A 27,413-nucleotide genomic window follows, 5' to 3' on the forward strand; every position below is an offset into this window, starting at 1 on the left:
CTCCAAAAACTGACTACTAATTTCTAATGAAAATCATTTGTGAGGGTCCTGTGTGCGAAAAGGTTAACAAATGAAAGGATACATCATTTTGAAACCAGTGGGAGCTACTTTTTCCCACAAGTGACAGCTGGCAGGTACAGAGATTAGGGTTTAGGATTTGTTTGACCTGTTTATTAATTACACAACAGCAGGATGTTTTAACTCTTTGGGGATTGCAGCAATATTTCTGGATCCTACTCAGAGAAGAAAATTGTATTTGCATTTTAATTTAGTGCAAAAATATATTATCGATTAATCATATATGATTCAAAATATATCTGTAACTCTATTTAAAAATATTCTGGATTAGAAGTTTAGACCAAGATCATTTTGTAAGTCATTCTTTGTACCAAGCAGGGATTAATATGGCTTTGTAAAGTGTTGGGATTAGCAAGGAAGAAGCCCAAGCTAAAGTAAGGATGGAGTTTATCCATCAAAAATAGATGAATGAAGAACACGAGCTGGTTATCTCTGGGAAACAAACTCAGTCATAAAATGACAGCCTTTTGGAAATGGCACAGCACATTCAGTAATTGTCAGATTGTGGAAAATGTGAGCTACGTTTAGGATTTGTTTGACGTGTTTATTAATTGCACTACAGCAATTAATAATAATAAAAAAAGAAGAATTTGGTCACTTCAATCTGTTTATGGGACTCTGCTGTATGCAATTGGCTGCCGCATTTTGCCCACAACATATACGATCAATTCACTTTACAGTATATTCTGTGAAGCGCATTGAGATGTCTTGAAGATGTGATAACAACAACAACAACAAAATGACATTTGTATAGCGCCTTTCATTTGGGGAGGACGTTCCAAGGCGCTGTACAAACAGACGTACAGATCCGAGCTGGGGATCGGGGTCGGGGAGGGTGGAGGGCGGGGAAGTAGGGAGATCGAAAGCACAGTTGAAGAGGAAGGTCTTGAGTTGGGTCTCGAAGGTGGCAAGGGAGGGGGCGAGGCAAAGGGACTGCAGGATGGAGTTCCAGAGCCTGGGGGCAGAGTGGTGGCAGGTCCGCCCACCAATTGTGGGACAAGCGAGACAGGGGACGTGAAGCAGGCTGGAGCCCACTGAGTGGAGGGAGTGAGCAGGATGGTAAGGTGTTAGGAGGTCGCAGATATAGGGGGGAGCAGAGACCATGGAGGGTTTTGAAGGTGAGGACCAGGATCTTGAACTGTATCCTCTGTGTGATGGGAAGCCAGTGGAGTTGGGCAAGGATGGGGGTGATAGGGTTGGGGAGAGGACATGGGCTGCAGAGTTCTGGATGATCTGCAGCCTGTGGAGGGAGTAGTTGGGGAGGTCGACAAGAAATGAGTTTGCATAGCCAAGCCTTGATGAAATGAAAGTGTGTATGAGGGTTTCGGCGGCCTGCAGTGTGAGACAATAGTATAGCTGGACAATGTTGTGGAGGTGTGGGAAGGCAGAGTGGGTCATGGCCCAGATGTGGGATAGAAAGGTTAGTTTAGGGTCAAACAAGACCCCAAGGTTCCAGACTGGCTTAGCAAGGTGGAGTGTGCAACCATGGATAGTGATGCTGTCAGCGCCTGAGGTGAGGAGGTGCTGACGGGAGTCAATCAGGAGAGTCTTGGTCTTGTTGATGTTCAATTGAGGAAAGTTGGCGAGGATCAAGAAGGGAGGGGTGGGAGAGGAAGGAGCGAAGTTGAGAAGCAACAACTCGTTCCAGGACCTTGGAGAGGAAAGGGGGGGTTGGAGATGGGGCGGTAGTTAGAGAGTAGGGAAAGGCACAGGGAGGGTTTTTTAAGGATAAGGCACTATATCAAATGCAAGGATTATTATTATTATTAAGATGTGGTGGTGTTATAATAGGTTGATTACAAGATTTTTATGGTCCACCATAGTAAATGAGGGTGTGTTTAGAATTGAGCTTACCCCACCTCCACAACATTGTCCGGTTCCACCATTGAAGCAAAAAGAATTATGTATGGAGGACATGGTTTGAGTGTCATGGAAAGTACTCTGCAGCTGGCAATAAAATCAGGTTGGAATAGTTGATCCTCGGTGTCAGAGAGAGGAATTGTGCTGAATTACATAGAATTACACATAATATACTGCACAGAAACAGGCCATTTGGCCTAACTGGTCTATGCCAATATTTATGCTCCACATGAGCCTCCTCCTTCCATTCCTCAACTAAGCCTGTCAACATAAACTTCTATTCCTTTCTCCCTCATGAACTTATCTAGCTTTCCCTAAAATGCATCTATGCTATGCTTCAGCATCTCATCATTCAACTTGTTTCAGCTATCAATTATTTCCTGGTGTCTGTGCTACCATCTTTTCTCCACGCTGATGAGATGAATGATGAGATACTAGAGTTCTTTGGCCTCTAAAAGTATTAGAGGTACATAAATTGCTAAATTGGATGAAGAAAGCAACCCAGAGCAATAATTTAGATCTTGCCAAGATAATAGCATAAAAGCGCAAAAGTTGAGCATTGAGAAAATAAATTTTAGGACAGAGACCAGGAAGTAATTGATAGCTGAAACAGCTTACCATTAAGGTGGTAGTGACAATGCCATTGGAATCCTTTAAAAATCAGCTTGAAGTTGTAATAGGAAGGAGGTAGGATGGATTTTCTTGAAGGATGAGATCAAACGGCCTTCTTCATCCAAATCCTCTCTTGTAACCTATCATTCAGCACAGCAGCAGCTCCCCACGAATGAAATATTCGGAATGGAGGTGACAATAACAAGTTGTCATGGACGTAAGAGTTATTTTACTATTAGTATAAACAATAAAATATTCTTACTTTCTTTGATCACCTCTGGGCACCATACATGAAACAGAACATATTGCAAACTGATCTTTTTAGCATTTAAAAAACACATATAGGATTGTCCCATTATTTTTCTTCCTTAATCTCCCCTACCTTTATCTGTGAACAAGAAGATGATCAAGTGACGTGTCCCTCTATTGTGTGCTGTTACCACCATCCTGTGGTGATATTTTGAAGTGATAATACTGCAAGAAACGTTTTATTTATGTCTCCCCTTCTCTTTCATCTCCCTCTTTCTCTCTTCATCCCCTCTCAACTCCCTCTCTCTCTCTCTCGGTCTCTCTCGCGCTCCCTCCCTTCATCTCTCTTTTCTTTCCCAGGACCCCGAGTGTGAAAGCCCAGAGATATTTATTGGAATGGAATGTGCACTCTCTCTCTTTCCCTGGAGGGACACATCCTGTTTATCTAATTCTGGAGAGTATTAGGCGCAGGTTGGTAAGAGCAAAGGCTTGGGGGGAGCCCAGAGTTTGCATTGGGGTAACTGCTGGAGTTTAACCATAGTTCAGTGGTTAGAGTGCTCGCCTCGCAAGCGAGAGGACCCGGGTTCAATTCCCAGATGGGACAGGACGAAACCTTAGGCAAGTTTCCTTGCTCCACGCACACACTCCTCTGTTTACCTAGCAGCAAGTAGGAACCTGCTTGTTAGTTGATTGGCGGATCACTTTAATAATAATAATAATAATAATAATAATAATAATAATAATAATAATAATAATAATAATAATAATGTGGTCACTCAATCCACAACTGTTTGTGGGACGTCGCTGTGCGCAATTGGCTGCCGCATTTTGCCCACAAAACACACAGTCACTACACTTTACAGTGTATCCTGTGAAGCACTTTGAGATGTCTTGACGACGTGATAAGTCCCTATATCAAATGTAAGGATTATTATTATTTATTATTTACATCAAACTTCTCATGCTTCCTTAATGCTCTCTCCAATTTTCTGCCTTTTTCTCTTCTCTCCTTGGGAATTAATAATGGTAACATGTTAATAAATATTCAATTATCCTTGCATTTGATCATCAAGCCTTTATTCCAGAGTGCAAAGTAGGACTTTTAATTAAACTTTTAATCTTAATTATAAGAAAACAGTGTTAGAATAAATAATAACCCTTACATTTGATATGGTACCTTTCCTTTTAAGGGGATGTCTCAAAACATTTTACAGAATGCACTGTATTTTGTATTAACAGATATGGTAGCAAATTTGCACACAACTATGTCCCACAATCAGCCATGAAGTGAATAATCTAATTTTATTTGGGGGATTGATGATCAGAACACTGGGAGAAATTCCCTTCTCAAATAGTAGTCTGCCTGCCCATCTGAACAAGTAGACCTCTGTTTAACATCTCATCCAAAGGACCGCATCTCCAACAATGCAGCACACTCCAGCACTGCATTGGAGTGTTTGCCTACATGAGTTCAAAGACCCAATGTGGGGCCCACAACCTACTGATTCGGAAATGAGAGTGCCACCAACTGAACCAGAATACATGCTGGGACAAGGCTGGAGAGTTGCCAACAGACGTCCTCCCATAACTCGTCTGAGCAACTCTTTATAAGTGGCAGCACCTAGTGAAGGGCATGGACTGAGTCTTTTTCTGGCCTAACCTTTTATACACACATGTATATTTTCCATCAGGAGTGACCAAAGGGCTGAAATTCCCATTGCCTGTAGCAACATTGACAATGTGTGATTATGTGGGGATATCCTTTTTGAAGCCTTCATTCTCAATTTTGCTGCTCAACACTGGCAGGAATGTCAGCTCCGAGATGCGAATGAGTGCCAATGCTGCCTTCATGTTACAGTTCAGTTATTGGAAGTCTAGTTATTGCCACTGTCTTCCTTGTGTGTGTCCCTCAGACTCTGTCTCATTTCGCATCATGTGGATCAATACCTCTTCATGATTACACGACTGACATGTGAACTCATTGTGTGGGTAAACCCACATCTTTTATTACATGAATGTATTTTATGCCTTTTTTAAAAAAAAGCCCTTTTTGATAGTATAATGCATAGTTCAATAACATTCAAAAACAGATTCATTGATAAAACAACATACTTATTCTGAACATTTCAAATTACTGTACCGAGAAGTACAACACTTAAAACCAGATGTGAGTAGATTTCATCTCTTAATTAAATGGCTGTTTTAACGAAATCATATAATTGTGTAGGGACCACTTTATCTTAGCTTTGTGTGAATCCGTGCTGCAACTTACTTCATGTCCTGCAGTGTGTACTAGCTGTAATGATAGCTGAGCCAGTTGGCAGACTCTCAATTGTGTTTTATATAGATGCAGTAAACCTTTATTTATTTCTTAGTTAAGACTGACACACAATTCCTGTGTTAATAGCTCAAAAATAAACATGTATTGTAATCAGTCTAGAAACAAGGGTGAGTCTCTGTTCAGCTTGTGATGTGTAGGAATCTAATGCGACTGATAAATGACGCCTGGACTGTGAGACGATTCATGTATTTTATAGTCACAGCAAATAAACTGTTTTTTATTGCTTGATTAGCACCAAATGGCAGATATGAAATATGAACAAACAAACATGTGTCATATAGTCACAGCTGTCTTAATAGAAGTCATACGATCCTCTTCTACATTTCTTTCCTGTCACACAAAAGTAAAGATATGTTTTAGGTTTCTTCTGATATGTGGATTTTAAAGGTTCGTTGAAATATGTGGGAACTGTTAGCATTTGTCTGTGAATCAGTGACATTCGGATTAATGATTAATGTTTTGACTATTATTAATTTTATGTTTTCATGTCCCCACTACAGCTACTCGGACACAGATGCCCTCCTACCCCCAGCTTGGATCCTCACTCCTGCTCCAATGCCCCTCAAATCCCTGTCAGATGACAGACTGCTACTCTTCAATTCAAAGGAACCTCAGACTCCCACCCTCTCTCTCTTTTCTGGTTCGGTGCTCTGTTCCTAGTTTGATATCGATCTAAATTGTTTTTGCAGAGATCTACAAATCCTCTGTGAAAACCCGAAATTTTGCTATGATAAGGTATGGGGTTGTCTGTCAAGAAGAGAGCAAGTAAATGTCCTTTTCTCATTCTGTGCTTTCTTATGGTTTTACATTTAGACTTAATGTATTTACATATAATAAACTACAGCGGAAAGAGGAAACTTTGTAACTTTGACAAGAACGAGTTTCTATTGACATTTTGCCTTGCTCATTTTCTCTGAAAGAAACTTTGTTTAACTCTTATTTCCTGGAATTGTTAATGAAAAAACATATATAGATTCAAGAGTCTTTCCAAAGGGTTGACATTTTGAGGGTTCGCACAACAAGGTTAATTTTAATTTTATTAATGTTATTAATGTGGGGGAGAAATGTGTGCTGCATTTGTTGTGCATATTAGTTAATTATTCTGGAATGTAGACTTTGGTGCATCAAAATGGAAGTCTGGAAAAAGATTTTGTGTGTCAAACTGTCTTAGTTGCTCAGCATTGCTGAGTTTATTACTTTTTGGTTGCTAGGTAAGAAGGTTCGAATGAAGTAGGCCCTTCAATCCATCTGATCTTTTCCTTCCAGAATACCTACTGTACCATCCTCCCATCATGGCACCAAGCTGTTTTTTAAATGAGTCCAATATTGGTTGATCTCAACCATCCTTCCACCCATGCCAATCATCAATTACTCTCTGAGTAAAAAAAGTACTTTCTAGTCGCTGCCCTGAATTGTCCTTTGCAAACTAAAGTTTGTGTCCTCTTGTTCTCCTGTCTCAATGCATTCTGAAGTATTGTTCTGAAACCAGATCATTAACATTTACAAAGAACAGGAAGGGTCCCACTAGGCCCCGATCCCTGAGACACTCCACTTAATACTTCCCCTATTCACCGCTTTGTGACCTAGCACCCTTAACAATTATTGTCTGCTTCCTGCGCCTCAGTGAATTTTGAATCTATGTCTCTTGTCATCGCTCTCTACGCCGCCTCTCATGGGCACCGAACAGCACAAAGAGGCCTGAGGGCTGAATGAAAATGAAATTCAGTTACTTCAGTTTTCTTGTAAAAATGATATTCATTCATTTCAAATGTATAAAACACTCAATACAAAGAAGCTGGGAAGTGTTTTTATGAATAATAAGAAAAATATGAAATATGAACACATCTAGTTTTTAATTATATTTGTAAAATCTGGATATTTCAAGAAGATTTCATCTTCTAGTTAATAATATTCCCAGTTCTATCAGTGCAGAGGTAATAGGGTAACATCAGGTATGTCAGCATCGGAAGGAGTGCTGCAGTCAACATGGCAAAACGAATGAGTCTGTTTAATTTATTAAAAAGGCAACAGACAGATAATGAATCTACAAAAATGAACTGACATATTATCCTGTTCTAAATCTGCAAATTCTTCAACAACATCTACTTTAGCAATGGAAATGACATTGTGCGAAAATTAATGTGGGACGAGTCCTGCTGCAACTACTGCTGCTTCTAAGGGTAAGGAAACTCTAAGCTGGCCTTCTGATTTATCTAATATTGATGAACCACCAACTCAGCCAAACCTGCAATGTTTTCCAACTTCTGTTATTTTCATTTTTAATTGTTTTAAATTATTTGCAATATAAATGATTTGCTGAGACGTCAGACTTTTTGGTGATTTCCTGTACCCCAAAAAATTGGGATCCACCCTCATTTCCATTCCTAGCTACGCCAGTGAACCCAGTTTGTGAAGCTGTCTGTCATGTGGTACTTTTACAAATGTCGTTTGAAAGTTTAGGTACAGTATATCATATGGTTTCCTGTAGTAAATTTGGGATGCCATATTCTCAAAAGGCTAAATAGGTCAGACAAGATATATCTTTTCTGAGTCCATGTTACTTGTTTGATTATGTACATACAATTAATGATGATACACTGGACCCTGCACTAAGCTCCTTGATCCTATCATGCCCATCCTTGCCTGGCTCCACTGGCTTCCCATCCCCCAGCGGATAGAGTTCATGGCCTCATACCTTCCTAACTCTGTGATTTGTTAATTCCATAGAGACATGTCCGCTCAGCGGGCTCTGGTCTGTCCAGCACATTGGGATGGTTACTAAATTAAATAAACTATTTTATTTTAGGGAGCTACATTTGTTTGCTTTCAGTCCTTTGGAACCTCACCAGTGATGATTGACTCCCTTAAAATATAGCAGAATAATTAAGACTTTTGAGATTTTTTAAAAAATAGTACATGCACTCCTGGTCTATGTTGGAAAACAGTCACACTATGCACTTGCAGGCTGGTGCTTATCAATGTAAACACGCACTTTGTGCTGTACATATCTGGGGCAATCTTGTACGATATATAATTTTCTCAGTGAAAGATTTTTTTTTGCCGTTAAACAACTTCAAATTCTTTCATATAAATCTAAACAAACATCTTCACTTTCTTGCAGGAAATAAAAATTGTCACTACATAATCCGATAACAATCAGAAACGTATTCTGACCTCATTCAGTATCCACATCCGTATATTGAAATTAAAGTTACAATAGTTCCATTTGTCGTTGGAGCATTAACTCTTTCAGTAACACAAATCTGTTTTTGTCATTGAGAAAATGTTTCATCTTTGTGCTGCTTCCTGCTCTTGAACCATTTGCATCCACTTATTAGAATCTTGCAGCTGCATTAGGAGCTCTACTCTGCCTCAAAAATGTGCCTTAACCTTAACCAGTGACGTGCTACATCTATGTTACACTACTAGTATTCTTTCTATTTCCCACCCTGGCAATTTTCTTACCACTCTGAGTAAAATTGCCAATGAATACCAAATCTAGGTCGCTGTATGTTGAATTAGGGGTTGGGGGAGATCAATGTACAAAGTTCAACAAAGTGTGGGCAAGTACTAAATGCTGCCAAGGTGCAAAACAAAAAGCCTGAAGGGTAAAACACCATCACCATGGTGAGTTATTTTGCTCTCCAGACTTTTTTCCTACCCTCTGCAGCTTTCGGGAATCATCAATATCAATCCCATTACTCAAGCTGGTGAAAGTAGCCTCAATATTTTGTAAATATTGCATACCAGATCTCATTGTAGATCAATGTCCTTTTAAATTGACCTTTTTTAATAAAGGAAAAGAATAAAAGCATTACCAAAAAATGAACTGACCTTGTTTCAGATTTGCAGTGTCTTATTCTTAACAGTTGGTAACTTTACTGACCTTGGTGTTTTCTTATTGTTATTAAAATCACATTATTGTGGATACCAAACTTAGTTTCATTAGCAATCAGATTAGTCTGGGTATCTCACAACACAGTTTCCATTCTATTAAAAATATAAAAAATAAGAAATAATAAAAATATTCTCCTGCAATGAAAAACACAAAATCACAAGTTCTGACGAAGAGTCGTGAACCCGAAACGTTGACTCACTTTCCTTTCTCCAGAGATGCTGCCTGACCTGCTGAGTGTTCCCAGCAACTTCTGTTCTTGTTTACAAAATCGCAAGTATTGCAGTAAGAGCTCTTCTGGTGAATGTTTCCCTGAATCTCATCAGGACTGTTTCTTTCTAAAGGAAGTATGTCTTTGGTAAAACACATTTGCATCGACTGTTCTGACCACAAACAAACATCAAATACAGATATGGGACAATTCTTCATAGTGCTGATCACTTGTGTGGAAGGGAATGAGTTTTAAGAAAAAACGTTTGGAGGGGAGAATGGTAAGGTGGTAAGCACCATTACGCTTCCATTAAAATTTCCCCCTGTTAATTTGCAACACCGTGTCTGCAATTAAAACAATAATTATTCAGCAGTGACCCTGTCCACACTGTTTTAGGGCTCCTCCAAATTTCACCTGAATTTAGTTTTTATATCCAAATTTACAGATTTTTTTGTGTGTCTGTGGTACTACACTTATATCCCAAACCCTTTGTTGTTTGCAGGAATGCCAAAACCAGGTTGCCTGCATGTAAATCGTTTTTGGTGTGCATTCCCAGAACTGGCATTGTAGCAACACAGGTTTGGGGGTAATTGTGCAAACTGATTAACAAATATCTTAACAAAAATAAGCTCATGGAATGCTTTGTAGGAGCTTAAATAGTAACACAAAAAAACGTTATTGGAGTGCTGCGCATTCAAAGGTAAATTTGCAACAGCATTTACATTGATAACTGCAGCTCAGCAAATTTGCAGCAAGCTGGGGTTGTAGAATATGTTCACAAATGAAATTGATGTTGCAAACAGAAATACAAGTGTGAAAGTCAGTAAATCAATTATGGATTTACATAAACTTTTTTTCTGAAATGATTTTCTAAGTATATATTCATGAAATGTTTTGCCAATACTTTTGCCATAAGTCCTCCTGGGTTGTGAATTTAGTTTCTCGAGTACCTCTTTTAAAGATTAATGGTTCATTCAGTTAGTAAAGCTGCTCTCAAAGTGATACTGAACCATGCAGGCTGAGGTTGCAGAGGGGCAGACCTGATTGTGTAATGGGTAGACCTGGAGCTAATCGCTGGTCTGACTCCTAGTCCTTGTTGAGTTTGCTGGTTTTGGCCAGAGCTATGTGTTGTGGGTGGGGGGGTTGCTGTGAAACCTCCCCCCAGTAAGAGAAGGCCAGTCCAGAAATTAGAAAATGAATTGGATGCACTAAATTTAAAAAAAGTTAACAAGAAGAGTCACAGGTTTGATTAACGCTAAGACCATGAATAAGGACAGGATCACATGGTGCACCCAACAGTCACTTAACTTCACCATCTATGCTCATACAAAGGTAACCACTTGGGTGAGGTTCCGCAGAGAAGTCATGTTTCAGATTAAAGGGAGTATCTTAACACGAGAAGAGGAATTGTAAAAAAGGGAAACTTAAGGACTCTGCTGACACAGTGAGGGAAAATTCCAGCACTATGTGGCACAGAATGGCAGAAATTGGTCTTTGAGCCATAGTTGTTTAGACGGTGAACATATGATCTCAGTAGCTATTAGGCTGAAGTGAGGAACAGAGTCAAGCACATCCCCAAAGAAAGAGAGGAAGAATTGAGAAACCAGCCACAAACTAGCAATCACTCATATTTGGGCCATGATAGCTGGGGGAAGGGGGGAGAAGGAAATATAAATAGACAGGAAGAAAAACTAGAAAATAATTTACAGAAGATGAATAAAATCTGAAAAAATAATTTATTTAGCGCTTTGGGACGTCCTCCTGACGTGAAAGGCGCTCTATAAATGTAATTTTGTTGTTGTTGTTTATAGTGTTTTTAATATCTTTATTATTTTCTTATGGTGATGGTAACCTATTATGTGCCCTTTCATGCTCCTTGCAATATTCAACCCAGCAACCCATGTAGGTTCACAGTTTGCTAGTTGTGGGGTGGGAAGAAAGCTTGGCTTTGTCTGACGGATGTCAGATGAACCCACCACAGGGCATGTGACCTAATTTCCTGAATCCTCCAACAGAGAGGCTTTGGGGGCGCCAAACAAGCTTGGGAAGATAATATTGTAATAAGGCCAGCACGGACCTGCAAGAGGCTATCAGGTCTCGCCAAATTCAAAAACAAATCGGTGCCAGGACAGCGCCAGGCAATGGGTGAGTCATGGTAAAAGTTTGGATGTCTTGCTTACTAGTGACAGAAACGAACTGAAGCCTTAACAACCCAAATAACAAATGGACTAAGATATGGGATATGTGGAGAAAATATGAATATGTTTGGCAAATAAAAAAACTTTTGATGTTTAGTGTATTTTTATACTTTCTGGACAGCTGATGAAAAGGTAAACTTCCTGGTCTCAAACTGGACAGGTGGTGACCTTATATCTCATGGATACAGAGAATAAGCTGTTGGTTTGGCAGTGCCAGCTCCCTGGTGTGTCCAGCCACCTGATGAATTTCCTGTGCCACCTCACAGCTTGTCTGAATGAGACTGTGATGAAGGCTGGAAACCTTCCCAGATTTCTATCAGCATATCATGCTGCTTTCATGCTGCCAACAGCTATTTTCCAAAATCTGCCATCCACAACCATGCCCTGCAGGTGACATGAGGCACACATAGTAGTACACCAGGGGAGAGAAGAGCTTCTGGTGCTTATGACCTGTCCTCCTATCTGGTCAGGTTTGTGTGTTATGTGTGTGTTGGGCGGGGTAGGAGTGGCGAGCAGTGACTGACAGGGACTTTGCTCCTGACACCACTTCAGCACCTCAAAAATGACAACTACTTTTTATATAAAAACAGAAGTCGCTGGGAACACTCAGGAGTTCTGACAAAAGGCCATCAACCTCAAAAGTTAACTCACTTTCCTCCCTCTCCATAAACGCTGCCTGGCCTGCTGAGTGTTTTCAGTGACTTCTGTTTTTATTTCAAATTTCCAACATCTGCAGTATTTTGCCTTTTGTTTACTACTTTTTATATTGCTGTTTTATAAAGGTAAGAATTCATCACTTAGCTTACATACAAACTTACTTGTCTTGCAAATTGGGAAGACAACAATGTGTTATACTACATTATGATTGGTAACTGGGCTCAATGATAGTGGTACACTAATCTGTGGCATTCCAGTAATGGTAGTATATTGAGCAGACTTCGCGTGGTTTGGTGTTTTGCACATCTGTTTGCCAACATAGGAATAAGGAATAGGAAGAAGCCATTCGGTTATCATATCTGTTGAATCAGGGAACACGTTTCCATCCCTTTTTCTCTGATTTTTCTAAGTGCACCTCAGCTCTGTGAGCTTGTCTCTGCAGACTGATTGACAGGCAAAGCCTAATGGGCAGATACAAAAAAGTAAATTTTAGCATTCAGGCAAGCTGGATCCAAAGCCTCTGGGCTGATTCTAAAAATTCTCAAAGCATGGATTTCAGCACTTCTGGCCAGATAAACCCTGAAAACAAAATTAAACCAGAAAATATGAAGGTATTTCTACTAAGGTATTTCTAAGATAAAGTTTGGTCAACTCAGGGTTAAAAAGGTTGCACTCAAAACCACTTACCTGCCTAGGAGGGTCACCTGCTGGGGTTCCTAAATACATTCCTTAAATAAGAAATAGAATGCATTTTGGAATCCCAAAGTTTTATCCCACATACTCCAAAATGTCTTTACCATGACCATCAATACCATTATAGTTGGAATTTCTTCATTCATATTTCATGTAGAATCTCTGCATCTCTACAGTATCTATCTTCAAGTATTACTCAGCTCATTAAAGCTTCTATAATAAATAATAATCCTTGCATTTGATATTGTGCCTTTCAGGTCAGTAAATCTAATTGAACATTATTAGCATATATTATTGTACAAAATATAACAGGTATGCAAATATGTAATCCAAAAATGTACATGTGATTGTGACATTCAATGCAGATTAATAATAATAATAATCCTTGCTTTTGATATAGAGCCTTATCGCATCGTCGAGATGTGTCAATGCGCTTCACAGAATATATTGTAAAGTGGATTGACTGTGTATTTTGAGGGTGGAGTAATGCATACAACAAGTAAATGTAGGAGATACATATACCCATGGATAGTACCAAACTTGCCACGGGAGAAGTTGAAAGAGATGTAGGGGTTAGTTTGGCTAGATCACTGGGAGAAACTCCCTTCTCTTTTCGAATTGTGCCATAGAATTTTTAAAATCCATTTGAATAGGCAGGATTTTGGTTTAATGTCTCATCTGAAGGATGTCACCTCGAACTACTAGATGTCCTGACCAACAATCCCCCAGATAATAATGGTTATTCACTTCATGGTTATTTGTGGGCCATTGCTGTCCGTAAATGGGCTGCTCAGTTTGCCTATAAATACATAGTCACTACACTTTGTAGTAAATCCTATGAAGTGCTTTGAATTGTCTTGATGAGGTGATAATGTGCTGTATCAAATGTAGGGATTATTTTATTCTTAAATTATATGAAAGTCATTTTCCAAAATATTGAATTGTTCTGACTTATATTGCTTTTATCTAAGGATGGAGACTTCAGTTTTTTAATTGAAAGATAAATTGGAAAGTTGTCTAATTGCCATTGATGTATTTTTAAATCCTTCGCCTAAAAAGATGCTTTCCTATGCTTATTTGACATATCAAAGTGCATGAAGATACCAGTTTTGGCCAGCCAGGTGTCTGACATGTGGAAACCCATCACTATATCAGAGTAGCCAAATCAGATTGAGAGTTCCGCATGTGTACTTATGCCACCTATACATGGAAATTTCCCTGTGTCTGGAATGGAATGTGCACTCTCTCCCAAGAAGGACACATCCTGCGTCGTTCCAGACACCATTAAATGCAGGTTGGCAGTAACCAAGACTTGAGGGCTGTAGATTATGTGTTGAGGTAATGCTGGTGTTTACCTTTGTAAAGCATTATATAACTTTGTATAACGAGCATTGTCTGACAAGTTTCCTGCTACTTGTCCACCTAGAATCATCACTTTATTCTGTAGGTTCAAGTGCAATATTAGGTACCAGGCTTATGTAAAACCAACAGCTTAATCAAAATGTGAGGGGCTTTGGCAAAGAGCAACATCAGCAACTTGCATTTATACAGCACCCTTCATGCGGGATAGCATCTCAGGGCACATCACATGGGGTAGCATCTTGAAGCAGATCTCTGTCTATACCCTTTCATCTGCACCCTCACCAATACAGTAAAGTCAATATTTATACACAGAATTATTGATAGTGATTTCCCCCTCTCTATTTCAGGACACTGGAGTTAATTGCAGCATTTATAGAACGTACCAATTTTGATGCAACAGCACAGAAACAGACCATTTGACCTTTGCTGGTGTTTTTTCCACGAGTCACCTTAAATCCTTAAAGTTAGGCTACTTATTGAGTGTTACAAAGCTAATGCAGTTTTAACAAATCTTTATTTTGATCACTTCTTTTAAAGTTAGAATTTTCACCAAGTTTTAATTACTGGCATTTTTTATCATCAAATAGAGACTCATTTCAGAATCTTATCTAGTTCTTTTTATCACTTGGCATCTATTTTTTGGAGATATTATTGATTTTGGTTTGATTTGCACTATCATGCAAATAGGAGTCAATCACCACAACCAGAAATTGGTATTCAGTTAATGCTTTGCCGTCGAAAGCACTTTCAAAAGATGATACTGACACTTTAAATCTAGAATTTAATGTGATCCATTTCAATATTAATTACTGTACTTTAGGTGCGCGAGGTGCTTTAATAGATGTTTTCACATCACTGGCTTCTTGAACTTTCCCCAAAGATAATGGAAAGTACGTCTGTGTGGTCAGACATCAAATGAAGCCATAAAAATAAACAACAATAAATGGGTTGTTCATGGTAACTGTTGAGGTTGTGAAATTTGGTCTACGGTGTTAATAGGGTAATATTAACAGCATCAACGAAAACATGTAATGCAGAGCTGCTCTTTAACACGCCATCAGAGAGTCTACACGGACATATCAGAACCATGACGTGGATGACTGTGGTGGGGAAAGGCACTCAGTATGTCAAGTGAAGTGATAAGGGATGATACATGAAAAATAACATCACTACTGTTGATGTCTACCCGTAAAGCATTTGAAGGGTAAAACCTGTGACTTACTCATGGTCTTCCAGGAACAAGGGATTATACGTTTAGTGCTTTGTGAGCTTTGTATATGTCTAACCCTCCATCTGTCTCTTGGAAGTCAGCAATATGTAGTGCTAACAGAATGTATAAAATTATAGCTTGCCAACTGACAAGCTCAGTACTTAGGATATTTATTGTGTTGATCCTGGGTATTGTGCAGGTGGACTGTTTGCTTCTTATGGCTAGGTGTTGCAGTGTTCCTGAACCCAACACAATAGTAACACAAAACATAATCAGTAAACATTTTGTGCAAGCTGCATACAGAGCAATCTTATTAGAACATACTATACTTTGGTTAAGCTTGGGTTTGCTTGGGTGTGCTGTTGACCCTCTATACTGGAAGTGCAGTACATTTGGTTTCTGGCACTGATTAACTGGCTTCCTGCCTGAGCAATGGCCAACTTCTGGGTCATCAGTTTGCCACTGACATCACTTTCTGAATGCTGAATGCATGATGGAGGAATTGTCGTTTACATGCTGCGTGCTGTACATCACCTTTGCTGTTTCCACAACATTCACTTTGTCTCTGATTAGTTGAAATTAGCTGCTTTGTTCAGTTTCAAAAAAAATACAGTCACCACGCTTTACAGTAAATCATGTCAGGCCCTTTGAGACACCTTCCTGATGTGAAAGGCATATTATCAAATGCAAGGAATATTATTATTATATTGCAAAGTGCTTTAAGATATTTCTATCTGTGAAAGACAGTATAAAAGTTTAAGTGTTGTTGCACAAACGCTGAAAATTAATATCAATATCAATACCTTGAGCCTGGTTTCATACAGTTCTCTAAGTTGGAGAGATGCGCTTCCAGATAAATATCACATGGACCACCAACTTCACCATTATGTTTCATGGAGAAAATATATTATTCTATTCTTTTATAGATAAATGGTGAGGCCACAAAGAAACAGAAATATTCAGCTTGGTAAGTGGCCATCCTGACAGTTACTAACTATTTTAATTTTGGAACATTGTGTGTCGACTTGGGTACTGTAGCTTCAAAGGCCATCATTGTATTGGAGAGGTTCAGAGAACAGTGACAAGGATGTAGATTTCCAAGATATGCGAAGTAACTTGCAAAGTTGTCCATTTTCATTGGAGAATATAAGAATAATCCAGATTTTTAAAATGGTGAGAGGCGCAGATTACGTAGACGTAAACAGACTGTTAGACTTACACTGTGACCAAAGAAGTAGAAGCATGTACTTCACATTAAAATGTCTATGGTAAAACTTAGACAGAATATTGTTTCCCAACAAGGATATATGGCATTAATGTCCAACAACAGTTTGTGCTGTGTTGACGAGTTCTCCCAAATATGTACTGTATGAACATCTGGGTTAGGAGACCATTTCATGTTATAAAGATAACTTAAGGAGAACAAATATCTCATGAACATAATGTACTCTATGCTTCTGAGTTGAGACCTGAAAAAGTGGAGATGTGGGAATAGATAAAGACCCTTATTTTACTTTGAAGATGGTCATCATGACTCATGTTCAGAAATCTATGGCACAATTGGTTCATCATACTTATTCATAATAATCACTGTCATTTTAGTAGAAATGTTGATGCATCATTACAAACAAGTGAGCAAAAGTCAGTAATTGTAGTTTGCTTGAGAATTACCATCCAGTCAAATCCACATGTATGCAATTGTGATACTGCTTATGTAAGTTATCTACATATATTAACTTGGTTACCTTTAGGAATCAGGAAGGATCTGTGCAGAACTTTCCCAAGTGCAGAATGATAAAGTGGGTGAGTAGCATACAACAGATACAATTTGCATGGTCTTTGGAATGAGCAAGGTTGATAAAATGAGTAACCTTTTCTTATTTAATGCTTTCTTACTTATCTGGCAAAGTCTCATTTTGGGATGCTCAAAAAATCAACTCATGATCTGAATCAAAGACAAATTGGGGACAGATAAGATAAAAAGAGTTGACGTGATCAAAGATGTGACCAATTCAGGAGATCAAATCTAGTCATATTTAAAATACCTGTAGTTTATATAAATTTGGTATTATGATAATGATCAATCTGCAATGACTTACACATTCTGTCAACTATTCTGACAGAATCATAGAATAATAGAAATGTAATACAGTGTAGAAGGTACCCACTTGGTCCATCAAGGCCTGCACTGCTGTTCAATAGAGAACAATTTAATTTACAGGTTTGATTCCCTGGGAGGGCAAAACTTTAGGCGTTTCCTTACCCTGTAAGTCTTTGTTTATCCAGCAGTATGTAGGAACCCGGTTGCTAGTCGCTTTCTGGGGGTAATAACCTCTTCAAAAAAAATGTGGTCACTCAATTCAAGAATGTTTGTGTGACACTACTATGCACAATTGGCTGCTGCATTTTGTCCACAAAACACAGTCAATCCACTTTACAATATATTCTGTGAAGCGATTTGAGATATCTCAACGACATAATAATAATAATAATCCTTGCATTTGATATAGCGCTTTTCACGTCGGGAGGACATCCCAAAGCGCTTCACAGAACACACTGTAAAGTGAATTGACTGTATATTTGTGGGCGAATGCGGCAGCCAATTGCGCACAGCAGTGTCCCACAAACAGTTGTAGATTGAAAATGACTAATTTATTATTGGTTTTTGTTTTGGAGGGATTATTATTACACGTGTGGAGTAAGGAAACTTGCCCAAGGTTTCGCCCTGCCTGGAATTGAACTCAGGTCTCTCGCTTGCAAAGCAAGTGCTCTAACCACTGAGCTACAGGGCTCCAAATGGTAAGGCGCTATATTAAATGCAAGGATTATTACAATTTCTATCTTTAGAACGGCTGACTGTAAATTAATGAATTGTGAGCTTTATCTGGGCTTTAGTATTTTTCAGTGCTATCGAGGCATTTATCTGAACTGATGTGATTGTGATTCAATGGTCAACATGACACATGCTCAGAGACCTGTGACTCATGTGGTCATACTTGTTTATAATAATTACTACCAGCTTAATGGAAACATTGATGCATCATTGCAAACAAGTCAGCATACTTAATTGTGGTTTAAATGTATCAGTAAATGTAGTTTGCTTGAGAATTATCATCTAGTCAAATCCGTATGAGTTTAATCCTGATACTGCATAAATAAATTCCTGTCACTGTCATGATACTATTGTTAAATTCTAATTTTGCTACATGTGTAGTAAGGTTATAATGCAAATCCTATGAGATGCAAATCTTCCCACAAACAGATAGTTTTGTCCATCTCAATCTATTGTATTTGTTGGGTTCGACGGTACAGCCAGTTGAACACTCTGATGAAGCCTGGGTCAAGAACAGACCATCTTATTCTGTTTAGCTGAATTTTAAATCAGGAACCCGTGAACAGAGGAACCAAAGTCACTTGTATTTTATGTTTTAAAGCTTGATTACTTAATAAGGCAGAAATACATATAAATTTGCATTGGTTACAACATGTTACAATATTCAAGTTACAATATCTAGCTCCACTATTCAAAAAATCCAGCTCATTCAGAATTCTGCCGCCTGGATGTTTACTCAGACCAAACTCCGTACCCACATCACACCAGTTCTGGCCAGGATCCACTGACTCCCCATCACTGAACGGATCAACTTTGAAATCCTCACACTCGTATTCGAATCCCTTCACTCCCTATCTCTCCGACCTCCTCACTCCCCAATCTACCACCCGAACTCCTGCTTGTCCCTCACGCCCTCTGCCCCACCATTGGAGGTCGCACATTCAACCACTACACCCCGAAACTCTGGAACACTCTCCCTCAATCCCTCCGCTGTGCCCCCTCTCTCCCCTTTTTCAAGTCCTGACTGAAAACCTTCCTTTTCGACCATGCTTACGGCCACCTTCCCCCCCGGCTCGGAGTCAGGCTCCATCACTGTTAAGCGCTCTGAGATGCTACCCTGTGTGGAGGGCGCTATATAAGTGCAAGTCGTTGTTGTTGTCGTTACAATAGGCAGTGTTACGGCAGACAATATTGGCTGGTATACTCAATTATAGCAATATCACTGTAATGACAATATCAAAATTCATAAGTTCATAACCAGGAGGCGAACATCTCTTGCTCCTCGATTCTCTGGAACTGGAAAGCTGATAATAATGGGTGTTGGAATCAAAAACAAAAAGTTGAATATCGGGCAGTTGTGTTGCAGCTGCATTCTTATATTATTGCAGTGTGTTCTTCTCTTTTTGCTTATTTCCGATGTTGCTGGAATTGCTGGAACCTGGAAAAGTCGAGGTTGAGGGAAGCGAAAGATGTATTTGCTCTCATCAGCTCAGATCAAACACCAGGGATGAACTGAACTAAATAATATGTTAAGCAATAATATATTTCACAACACATTCAATATGATTTTGCTATATTCAATGCCACATGTGAAGCTGCTGAGGGCCAGATGCCCTGTTTGAGAAAAACAGATCATATAAGCAATATTTTTGTGTTTAAGAAACATAACGTAGGCACCCTTTACACGTTGGAAGGACGCCTCAAAGCACTCAATACTGCTGGCTGGGGCTGGGAGGGGAAAAGATGACTGAAAGCACAGTCAAAGAGTTAGGTCTTGAAGTGCCTTGAAAGAAGGGAGGGGAGAGAGCGAGTTGGAAGGACTCTGGGAATGGAGCTCCAGAAAGCGGGGCAAAATGACGATGGTGGGGCAGATGAGATGGAGGGACACAAAGCAAACCGAAGTTTGCTAGGCAAATGCAATAGCTAGATCAGGAGATTGCAGAAGTAGGATGAGGAGGGGGATATAAAGGCCCTAGTGGAGTTTCTCACTGGGGAAAGAGGGAGCTTGCTGTGAGGAAATTGCTTTGGTACAATTGCTTGGTATCTGTCCTTGGTCCCCCTCTCCCCCCATCTGTGACAGCCGAAGGCAGCTCCGATCGTTTGTCCTGACAGTGAACCATGAAACGTTGCCCTCACTTGCCTTTTCTCTCTGCTCTCTGTCTGATTCTCTCTGGAGCCTGTTAGAGTTGGTTGTCATCCGCATACATATGGAAGTCGACCCCATGTCTGCGGATAATGTCACCAAGAGGGAGCATGTAGATATTAAAGAGGAGAGGGCCAAGGACAGAGCCCTGGGGAATGCCAGACGTGACAGTGCAGGGGCTGGAGGAGAAACCGTTAGAGGCAATAAAGTGGAGACGGTGAGAGAGATAGGAATCAAACCAGGCAAGGGCAGATTGAGTAAAGCGGAGAGGCGGTGTATGAGGATGGAGTGGTCGACAGAGAGATCGAGGAGGACAAGGGGGCAGAGGGACCCCTAATCACAAATGTTCAGAATGTCATCAGTGACTATGACCAGAACTGTTTCTGTGCCATGGTCACCCCCTTCCCCTCCCCTCCCTTCTTCCCCTCTGACCCCAGTTCAGGTCTGAAATGCTGTACACTGTCCAGCGCCTTGGACGTCCTCCTGACGTGAAAGTCCCTATACAAATGTAATCTTGTTGTTGTTGTTAGGGAGCCAGAGAAACTAGGCAAGGGTGAGGCTATGGCAAGGAAAAATATAGTTGTGTGCTAACAGAAAGATTGGAGATAGTCCACCATCAGATCATGAAAATAGTGCCTTTCCCTTAATAATAATAATCCTTGCATTTGATATAGCACTTTTCACGTCTTCTAGATGTCTCTAAGCGCTTTACAGAATAGACTGTAAAGTGAATTGACTGTATATTTGTGGACGAAATGCAATAACTATTATTATATGTATATAATATATAAATGTTTTGGCACTTTCTTTTTTAAAAGGAGATTCCACGGTACTAGTAATATATTTATGTTTGTATGCAATAATAATAGTTATTTTTATTATTATTATAAATTAAGTAATAATAGCAGATCTTCAGGATTTAATTGGAAGGGGAATGCTTCAAATTCCTTCTCAGTGAATCCCTTGTGGTCAACTACAACCATAACTTTATATAACCTCAGGTCTAATGCCAGATCTGACCCAAGATCTAAATGTGTGAACTCTTAACAAACTTTTTGGTAAATAATGATGAAAAAAGAACACATTCCCTTAATATAATCGTATGGAACGATTATACAATACAAGGAAGGAAGGAAACTGTTATGCCATCAGACAGTATGTTCTCCATATAAATGTTTTGGCACTTTCTTTTTTTAGAAAGGAGATTCCACAGTACTAGTAATATATATTATGTTTGTATGCAATAATAATAATAATTCCAGCTATTGTATTTACAGGAGAGAAGGCAATCATCACATTATTTTTTGTTCTGTTACAGTAAATGTCTCAGATTAAAAACATTATCATTTAATGACTACTTAACCCACTTTAGCAAAAATGATAGAATGTTGCTAATACAAACAGAAAGGTCAGATTAAAAGAGATTAATCATTTTATGCATTGCAAGCAATGATGAGTATCTGAAATGAATAATACAGAAATCGGTGGTGATGGGGTGGGGGGAGGGGTGGGGTGGAGGAAGGGGGATTTTTGGTTTTAAAGTGAGTAATGTAACCCACAGGAAGTAGATTCAAATGAATGTCATGTGAAAAGAAAGCTTTAGAATCTTGTTATAGAGCAAATCTCTTGAATGATTGATGCTGTTCATCAATCACTCTTTCCAGAACCAAACGCTTCTTGAGGAAATCTTTACTGCAGGTGAGAACCAATACTATGGAAACACTAAAGGTGTTAAATCGGTTAGATTTTTATTGTTTAGCAAAATGAATTAGCTTTGAATAGTTTTTCTCAGTCAGACTGAATCTCAATTCCAGGTTACACTCCTAGCTCAACCGTGTTGTTTGACATAATGCACGTGCCTAAACATGACAGTAATTGGTGAGAGGGCAAAGCAAAAGAAATAGTCTAACAAAGTATTACTGGTATTATGTTTATGTTTACAATATGTGCTGGTGAAGGTAGCATAGCATTTTCAAGCATTTTTTGTTTGCTCATTGCTATTTCTTTTTATTTAGCCGAGAAAATAAATATAAACCACTTTGGAATAACTGACTAGTACAGTTTACCTGCAGTTTTAATGATGATGTAGTTTCCCAAGAAAATCCAAACTTTAAATAATATCAGTATACAAGATTTCAACTTCTTACCTATCTGTTAAAAAGGTGGAAAGGGCAGAAACAAAGTGTCGTTCGAGTTGTTCTGATTGTATTTTGTTTCTAAGATAACAGACCATGACCATAGAGCTCATAGTCTGTTATTAAAATTACAGATTTTTAGAGTGGCAGAAATTCTAAGTATTGATGCTGTAGAGGTGAACAACAACTTGAAGCTATATAAAAACTGCGTAGTGTAGTGGCAACACTTACAGATTGTGGTTTATTATAGTAGATTTAATATTGTACAATATTCATCTCAGGTAAAAACAAACTAAACAAGAAATACTTGGCTTACACTGCAAGTTTGACAATTTGGAAATCTTGGTGCCATTGAATTATTGAGTTAATAAATGAATTATTGATTCCAAACTAAACCAACAGAAAATTACATAATAGGAGCTGTTACATTGATTGGACTTCTGCATTCTGATGGCATTTGTATTTTCGGAGTGCTTTTAAAAGACGCTTTTTGAGGAATAGTATGCTTCAAATAAGAATTCTGAAGAATGGGGATGAATGCAGAGTGATTTGGGATTTCATGCAATTATAATGCAACTGCAAATGTGTTCAATCTTTAGATGACAAGAAAATAGGTGCTTTGCATCTGGTCAGGATCATTGCATGAATATGCTGGTATTTCTAATGGATTGTATTGAATAAAAGCTGCTAATGATGTCAACTTCTGCATTTGGACTCATTGACTCTTTGGATTCAGGACTTGGAACCCACATAGTGTAAAGTTGACATTCCACTGCAGTGCTGAGTGTACCGTATTGGTGTAAGCGCCATCCTTCAGATGACGGGTTAAACTGATGTCCAATCTGCCCGTTCAGATGGACTTTATAGAACTATTTAAAAATAGAATGGAGTTTCCCTCAGTGTTCTCGTCAAGAATCCCCAAAATAAAATTTGTCATTCATTTTGAGGCTCTTTATCCCATGAAATGCTTTGGGACATTCAACATGAAAGGTCCTAAACCAATGGTCAGGGTTATTCTTACTATTATTTCATTCAACTACAGCAAATATGGATTAACTAGAAGAAAATCTTAATTGAAGTAATTCAATATTCAACTCAGGAACCTGCCCAAAATATAATCTTTTATTATTTATCCTCTGATTTCTAGAACCTATGGAATGAATGATATTTTACATTTTCTGGTATCAGTATACAATCAGATTGTTATTGAAAGAATGATTAATTGCTGCTGTTTTTCACTTTCTGTCTTCATTATTAATATTGTTGCCCTCCAGTTTCTGTTTTTGACTCAGGCTGGGGTATAAGTGTGTTGATCCTGGCAGCCTTCCAGTTCTTAACCCTAATGAGCCGAAGGTTCTTTGTGTGTTAACCTCAATGGTGTGTTGACACAAGACTACTGTTTTGACCACATGTTCACCTAGGTATGCACCCACACAGCAAAGATACCTGGATAGGCAGAGATGAGCCATAAGTGTATTGTTTTAAAATTTAAGGTGAGAATTTCCCTAGCCTGTGGTCACTGAGGCCAATTGTAATGTGTCCACTGTCATTTCTGATTAGAAACTACATCAGGGTCAGGGATTAGACCAGGGACCTTCTATCGGGGGTAAAGTGCTCCAGCTTTAAGGTGAGACCAAGATATCTATATTAATAACTAAATTATTGATTCCAAACTAAACCAACAGAAAATTACATAATAGGAGCTGTTACTTATTTTTAAAAACTTTTTTTTAGGGATTTCTTGGATATGTTAGTTACAGTAATGTATTTTGCTGTTTAATATACAACATTAGTACTTTACAAAAATATTTATTTGCTCATATTTTCTGACAACAAAATTCGCATTTGAAGGTTTGCAAAGTAAATTGACTGAATAGTTAATAATCCTTACATTTGATATAGCACCTTTCAAGTTGGGAGGATGACTCAAAATGCTTCATAGAATATACTGTAAAGTGTAGTAACTGTGTATTTTGTAGACAAATACATAGTTGTATGGAAACGCAGACTGATTGATTCAGAGAGATCTACACAGAATTAACAACTTGGCATATAAATCATAATCAAGAATAAGATAGGGACGAGGGGACCTAAAAGAAAATTTTATGAGATTGCACACCTCATTGCCTAAAGTGGGGTTGAATCAGATACTAACGTATAGTTGCACTCTATTCTCCTTGGGGGGAGGGGGTTGGGGGGAAGAGGTAAGTGGGGTCTCTTGGAGCAGTATTCCAGGACACTGCTGATGGCAGCTCAGCCAGTCTGACTCATCAGCAGGACCTGAAAGGACAGACCAGTAATTGGGGGTAGGGAGTCATCCCACTCAGCTCCTCTTAACCCTGCAAGCAAAAGTGTTAATGGGTAGAGTGGTCCTAGCTGAACAAGCAGTAGGAAAGCTTGTAATATCAATATCAAGCTATGTGGTTTTAGCTGGTAGACTCCAGCAGTACCCCAATGAACACTGTGGAGTTCCCAAGCCTTAGCTCTTGCCAACCTGTGCCTAATACTTTCCAGAATTATGTAAGCAGTATGCGTCCCTCCAGGGAGAGAATGTGCATTCTATTCCAATAAATAACCAATATTGAAAATGTTGATATTATGTATACCAACACTAAAAACTGCAAATGCAATTAAAAAGTGCAGGGCATAATGTTAATTTAAATGAGTCAGAACAAGAATCAAGACTCAAGGTTTGGATTATTTTTGAAAGTACCATCACAGTGTAGTGAAGCAAAGATGAATAAACTATCTATGTATGACAATATAAGATAAGATACCAAAAATATATATGGGTATCCATAGACTATAAGCCTAAGGCATAATACTGATACTATAAATCATTTCCAAGATCTCATGTGGACAGAATAGGATGAAGAAGACTCTTCAACAAATTTGATCTGACCCTTTCAGAAAACTCGCCCTATGGTCTTTTCAATACAGTATTAAGACGTTTCTTGCATAAGGCCAGTATTCTTGCCTCTCTACATCCTTTTTATTAGTTGTTATATTGTGAGGGACACCTCTCTATGTATACTTGCATTTACACATGGTTTACTTATGGTGCCTAATGTTCTCCTCTGTCCTAATTACTTACAAACCAACGATGACAGTGTACATGGACTAGCCTGTTATGTCTGAGCAACAGAAGCTAACTAATGTATCTTTCTTCATGCTACTTAGAAAACTTCCTCACTGATATTTATTTTATTTTCAACAGGAGAAAGAATATCCGAAACAAAGAGCAAAAAATGGATTCTACTTTAGCTGATGCAACAATGAATAACCACACGAATGAGACCTGTGATGTCTATATGCACAACAGGACAAAGACAGTGGGGTTTTCTTTGTTTTATATCATCATCTTCATAATTGGCTTATCAGGAAACATTCTGGCCCTGCACATAACCTATCAGAAACGTCGAAAGATCAACTCAACTACCCTTTACTTAATCCATCTTGCCATCTCTGATGCTCTCTTTACCCTGGCTCTACCGACTCGATTCATCTACACTCTCCGAGGCTTTGACTGGCCATTTGATGAGGCTCTGTGCAGGATTTCTACCGTGATTTTCTACATAAATACTTACGTCAGTATTCAGTTCATGACCTGTTTAAGCTTTGACCGATATGTTGCAGTAGTCCACCCTCTTCGTTTTGCCAAGTTCAGGAAAGTAAAGAATGTGAGATACATCTGTGCTGCAGTCTGGGTCTTTGTTTTCATGCAGACAGCGCCGTTGCTCTTTATGAAAATGACGAAGGAGAATAATGGCTTGAATACCTGTATGGAATACCCAAACTTTGATACAAATCCGAACCTGCCTAAACTACTTCTCATTGCCTGTTTTGTGGGCTATTGCATTCCCGTAGCTCTAATTCTGTTCTGTTATTCAAGAGTCAATGTAAAGCTCTGCAAAATGGCAAAACAAAACCCATTAACCGAAAAACTGGGCAGAAACAAGAGAGCCATCACTGTAATTGTTCTCGTTCTTATAGGATTTCTCATCTGCTTCACTCCGTATCATATCACCATCATCCAGCACATGATCAGAAAGCTTATTTACCAGCAGAATTGTTGGGAGGTGCAAATCTTCAAGGAGAGTCTGCAAGTCTCTGTCTGCTTCATGAACTTCAATTGCTGCATTGATCCTCTCATCTACTTCTTCGCATTCAAGGGTTATAAGAGAAAAGTTATGAGTATACTACGTCACATCTTGTCTTTGCCAAGTTCTATGAAGAACTCTGAAACCAACAGCATAAAAAACAGTACTCCTGCAACTCTCATTCAGATTCAAGGATCAGGATCAGGATCTGGGAATTAACGCTTTCCAATCTGGTGATCATTCCAGAATAAAATTGAATTTGTCGAGCTTGGCAAATGCTATCATTGTTTACATAACAGTGACCTTTCAACTAGTTCAGTGTCTAGGCTATATGAGTATGGGTTAATTGTTGTGGTGTGGAACTCTTTTTTTACTATGAACACTCTTGTAAAAAGTACCAAGCTATTTTTGAACCTTTTACGAATAGATGCAAAGACACTTTATTAGCTGGAATCTAGAAAAAGAAAGTGTCCTATCAAATTGACCAATGGCATTTTAAAAATCATCAATAATAATAATAATCCTTGCATTTGATATAGTGCTTTTCACATCGGGAGGACGTCCCAAAGCGCTTCACAGAACACACTGTAAAGTGAATTGACTGTATATTTGTGGGCGAACGCGGCAGCCAATTAGTGTCCCAGAAACAGTCGTAGATTGAAAATGACTAATTTATTATTGTTTTGGGTTTTGGAGGGATTATTATTAGGCGTGTGGAGTAAGGAAACTTGCCCAAGGTTTCGCCCTGCCTGGAATTGAACTCAGGTCTCTCGCTTGCAAAGCGAGTGCTCTAACCACTGAGCTACAGGACTCCACGATCAAATTAGCTGCTAGCT

General features: G+C 38.9%; 1 protein-coding gene across 1 annotated transcript; it reads left to right on the forward strand.

The window, feature by feature from the left end:
- The first annotated feature begins 11,356 nt into the window (after positions 1–11,356).
- LOC103186996 (G-protein coupled receptor 183) lies at positions 11,357–26,796 on the forward strand. The gene is made up of 4 exons (XM_007906309.2): positions 11,357–11,391; positions 16,293–16,333; positions 17,118–17,169; positions 25,695–26,796. The coding sequence occupies exon 4, from the start codon at positions 25,726–25,728 to the stop codon at positions 26,794–26,796; it is 1,071 nt and encodes a 356-aa protein (XP_007904500.1). The 5' UTR covers positions 11,357–11,391; positions 16,293–16,333; positions 17,118–17,169; positions 25,695–25,725.
- Positions 26,797–27,413: the final 617 nt, after the last annotated feature.

The sequence above is a fragment of the Callorhinchus milii genome, unplaced genomic scaffold (assembly GCF_018977255.1).
Source record: "Callorhinchus milii isolate IMCB2004 unplaced genomic scaffold, IMCB_Cmil_1.0 Scaffold4, whole genome shotgun sequence".
Classification (NCBI taxonomy): domain Eukaryota; kingdom Metazoa; phylum Chordata; class Chondrichthyes; order Chimaeriformes; family Callorhinchidae; genus Callorhinchus; species Callorhinchus milii.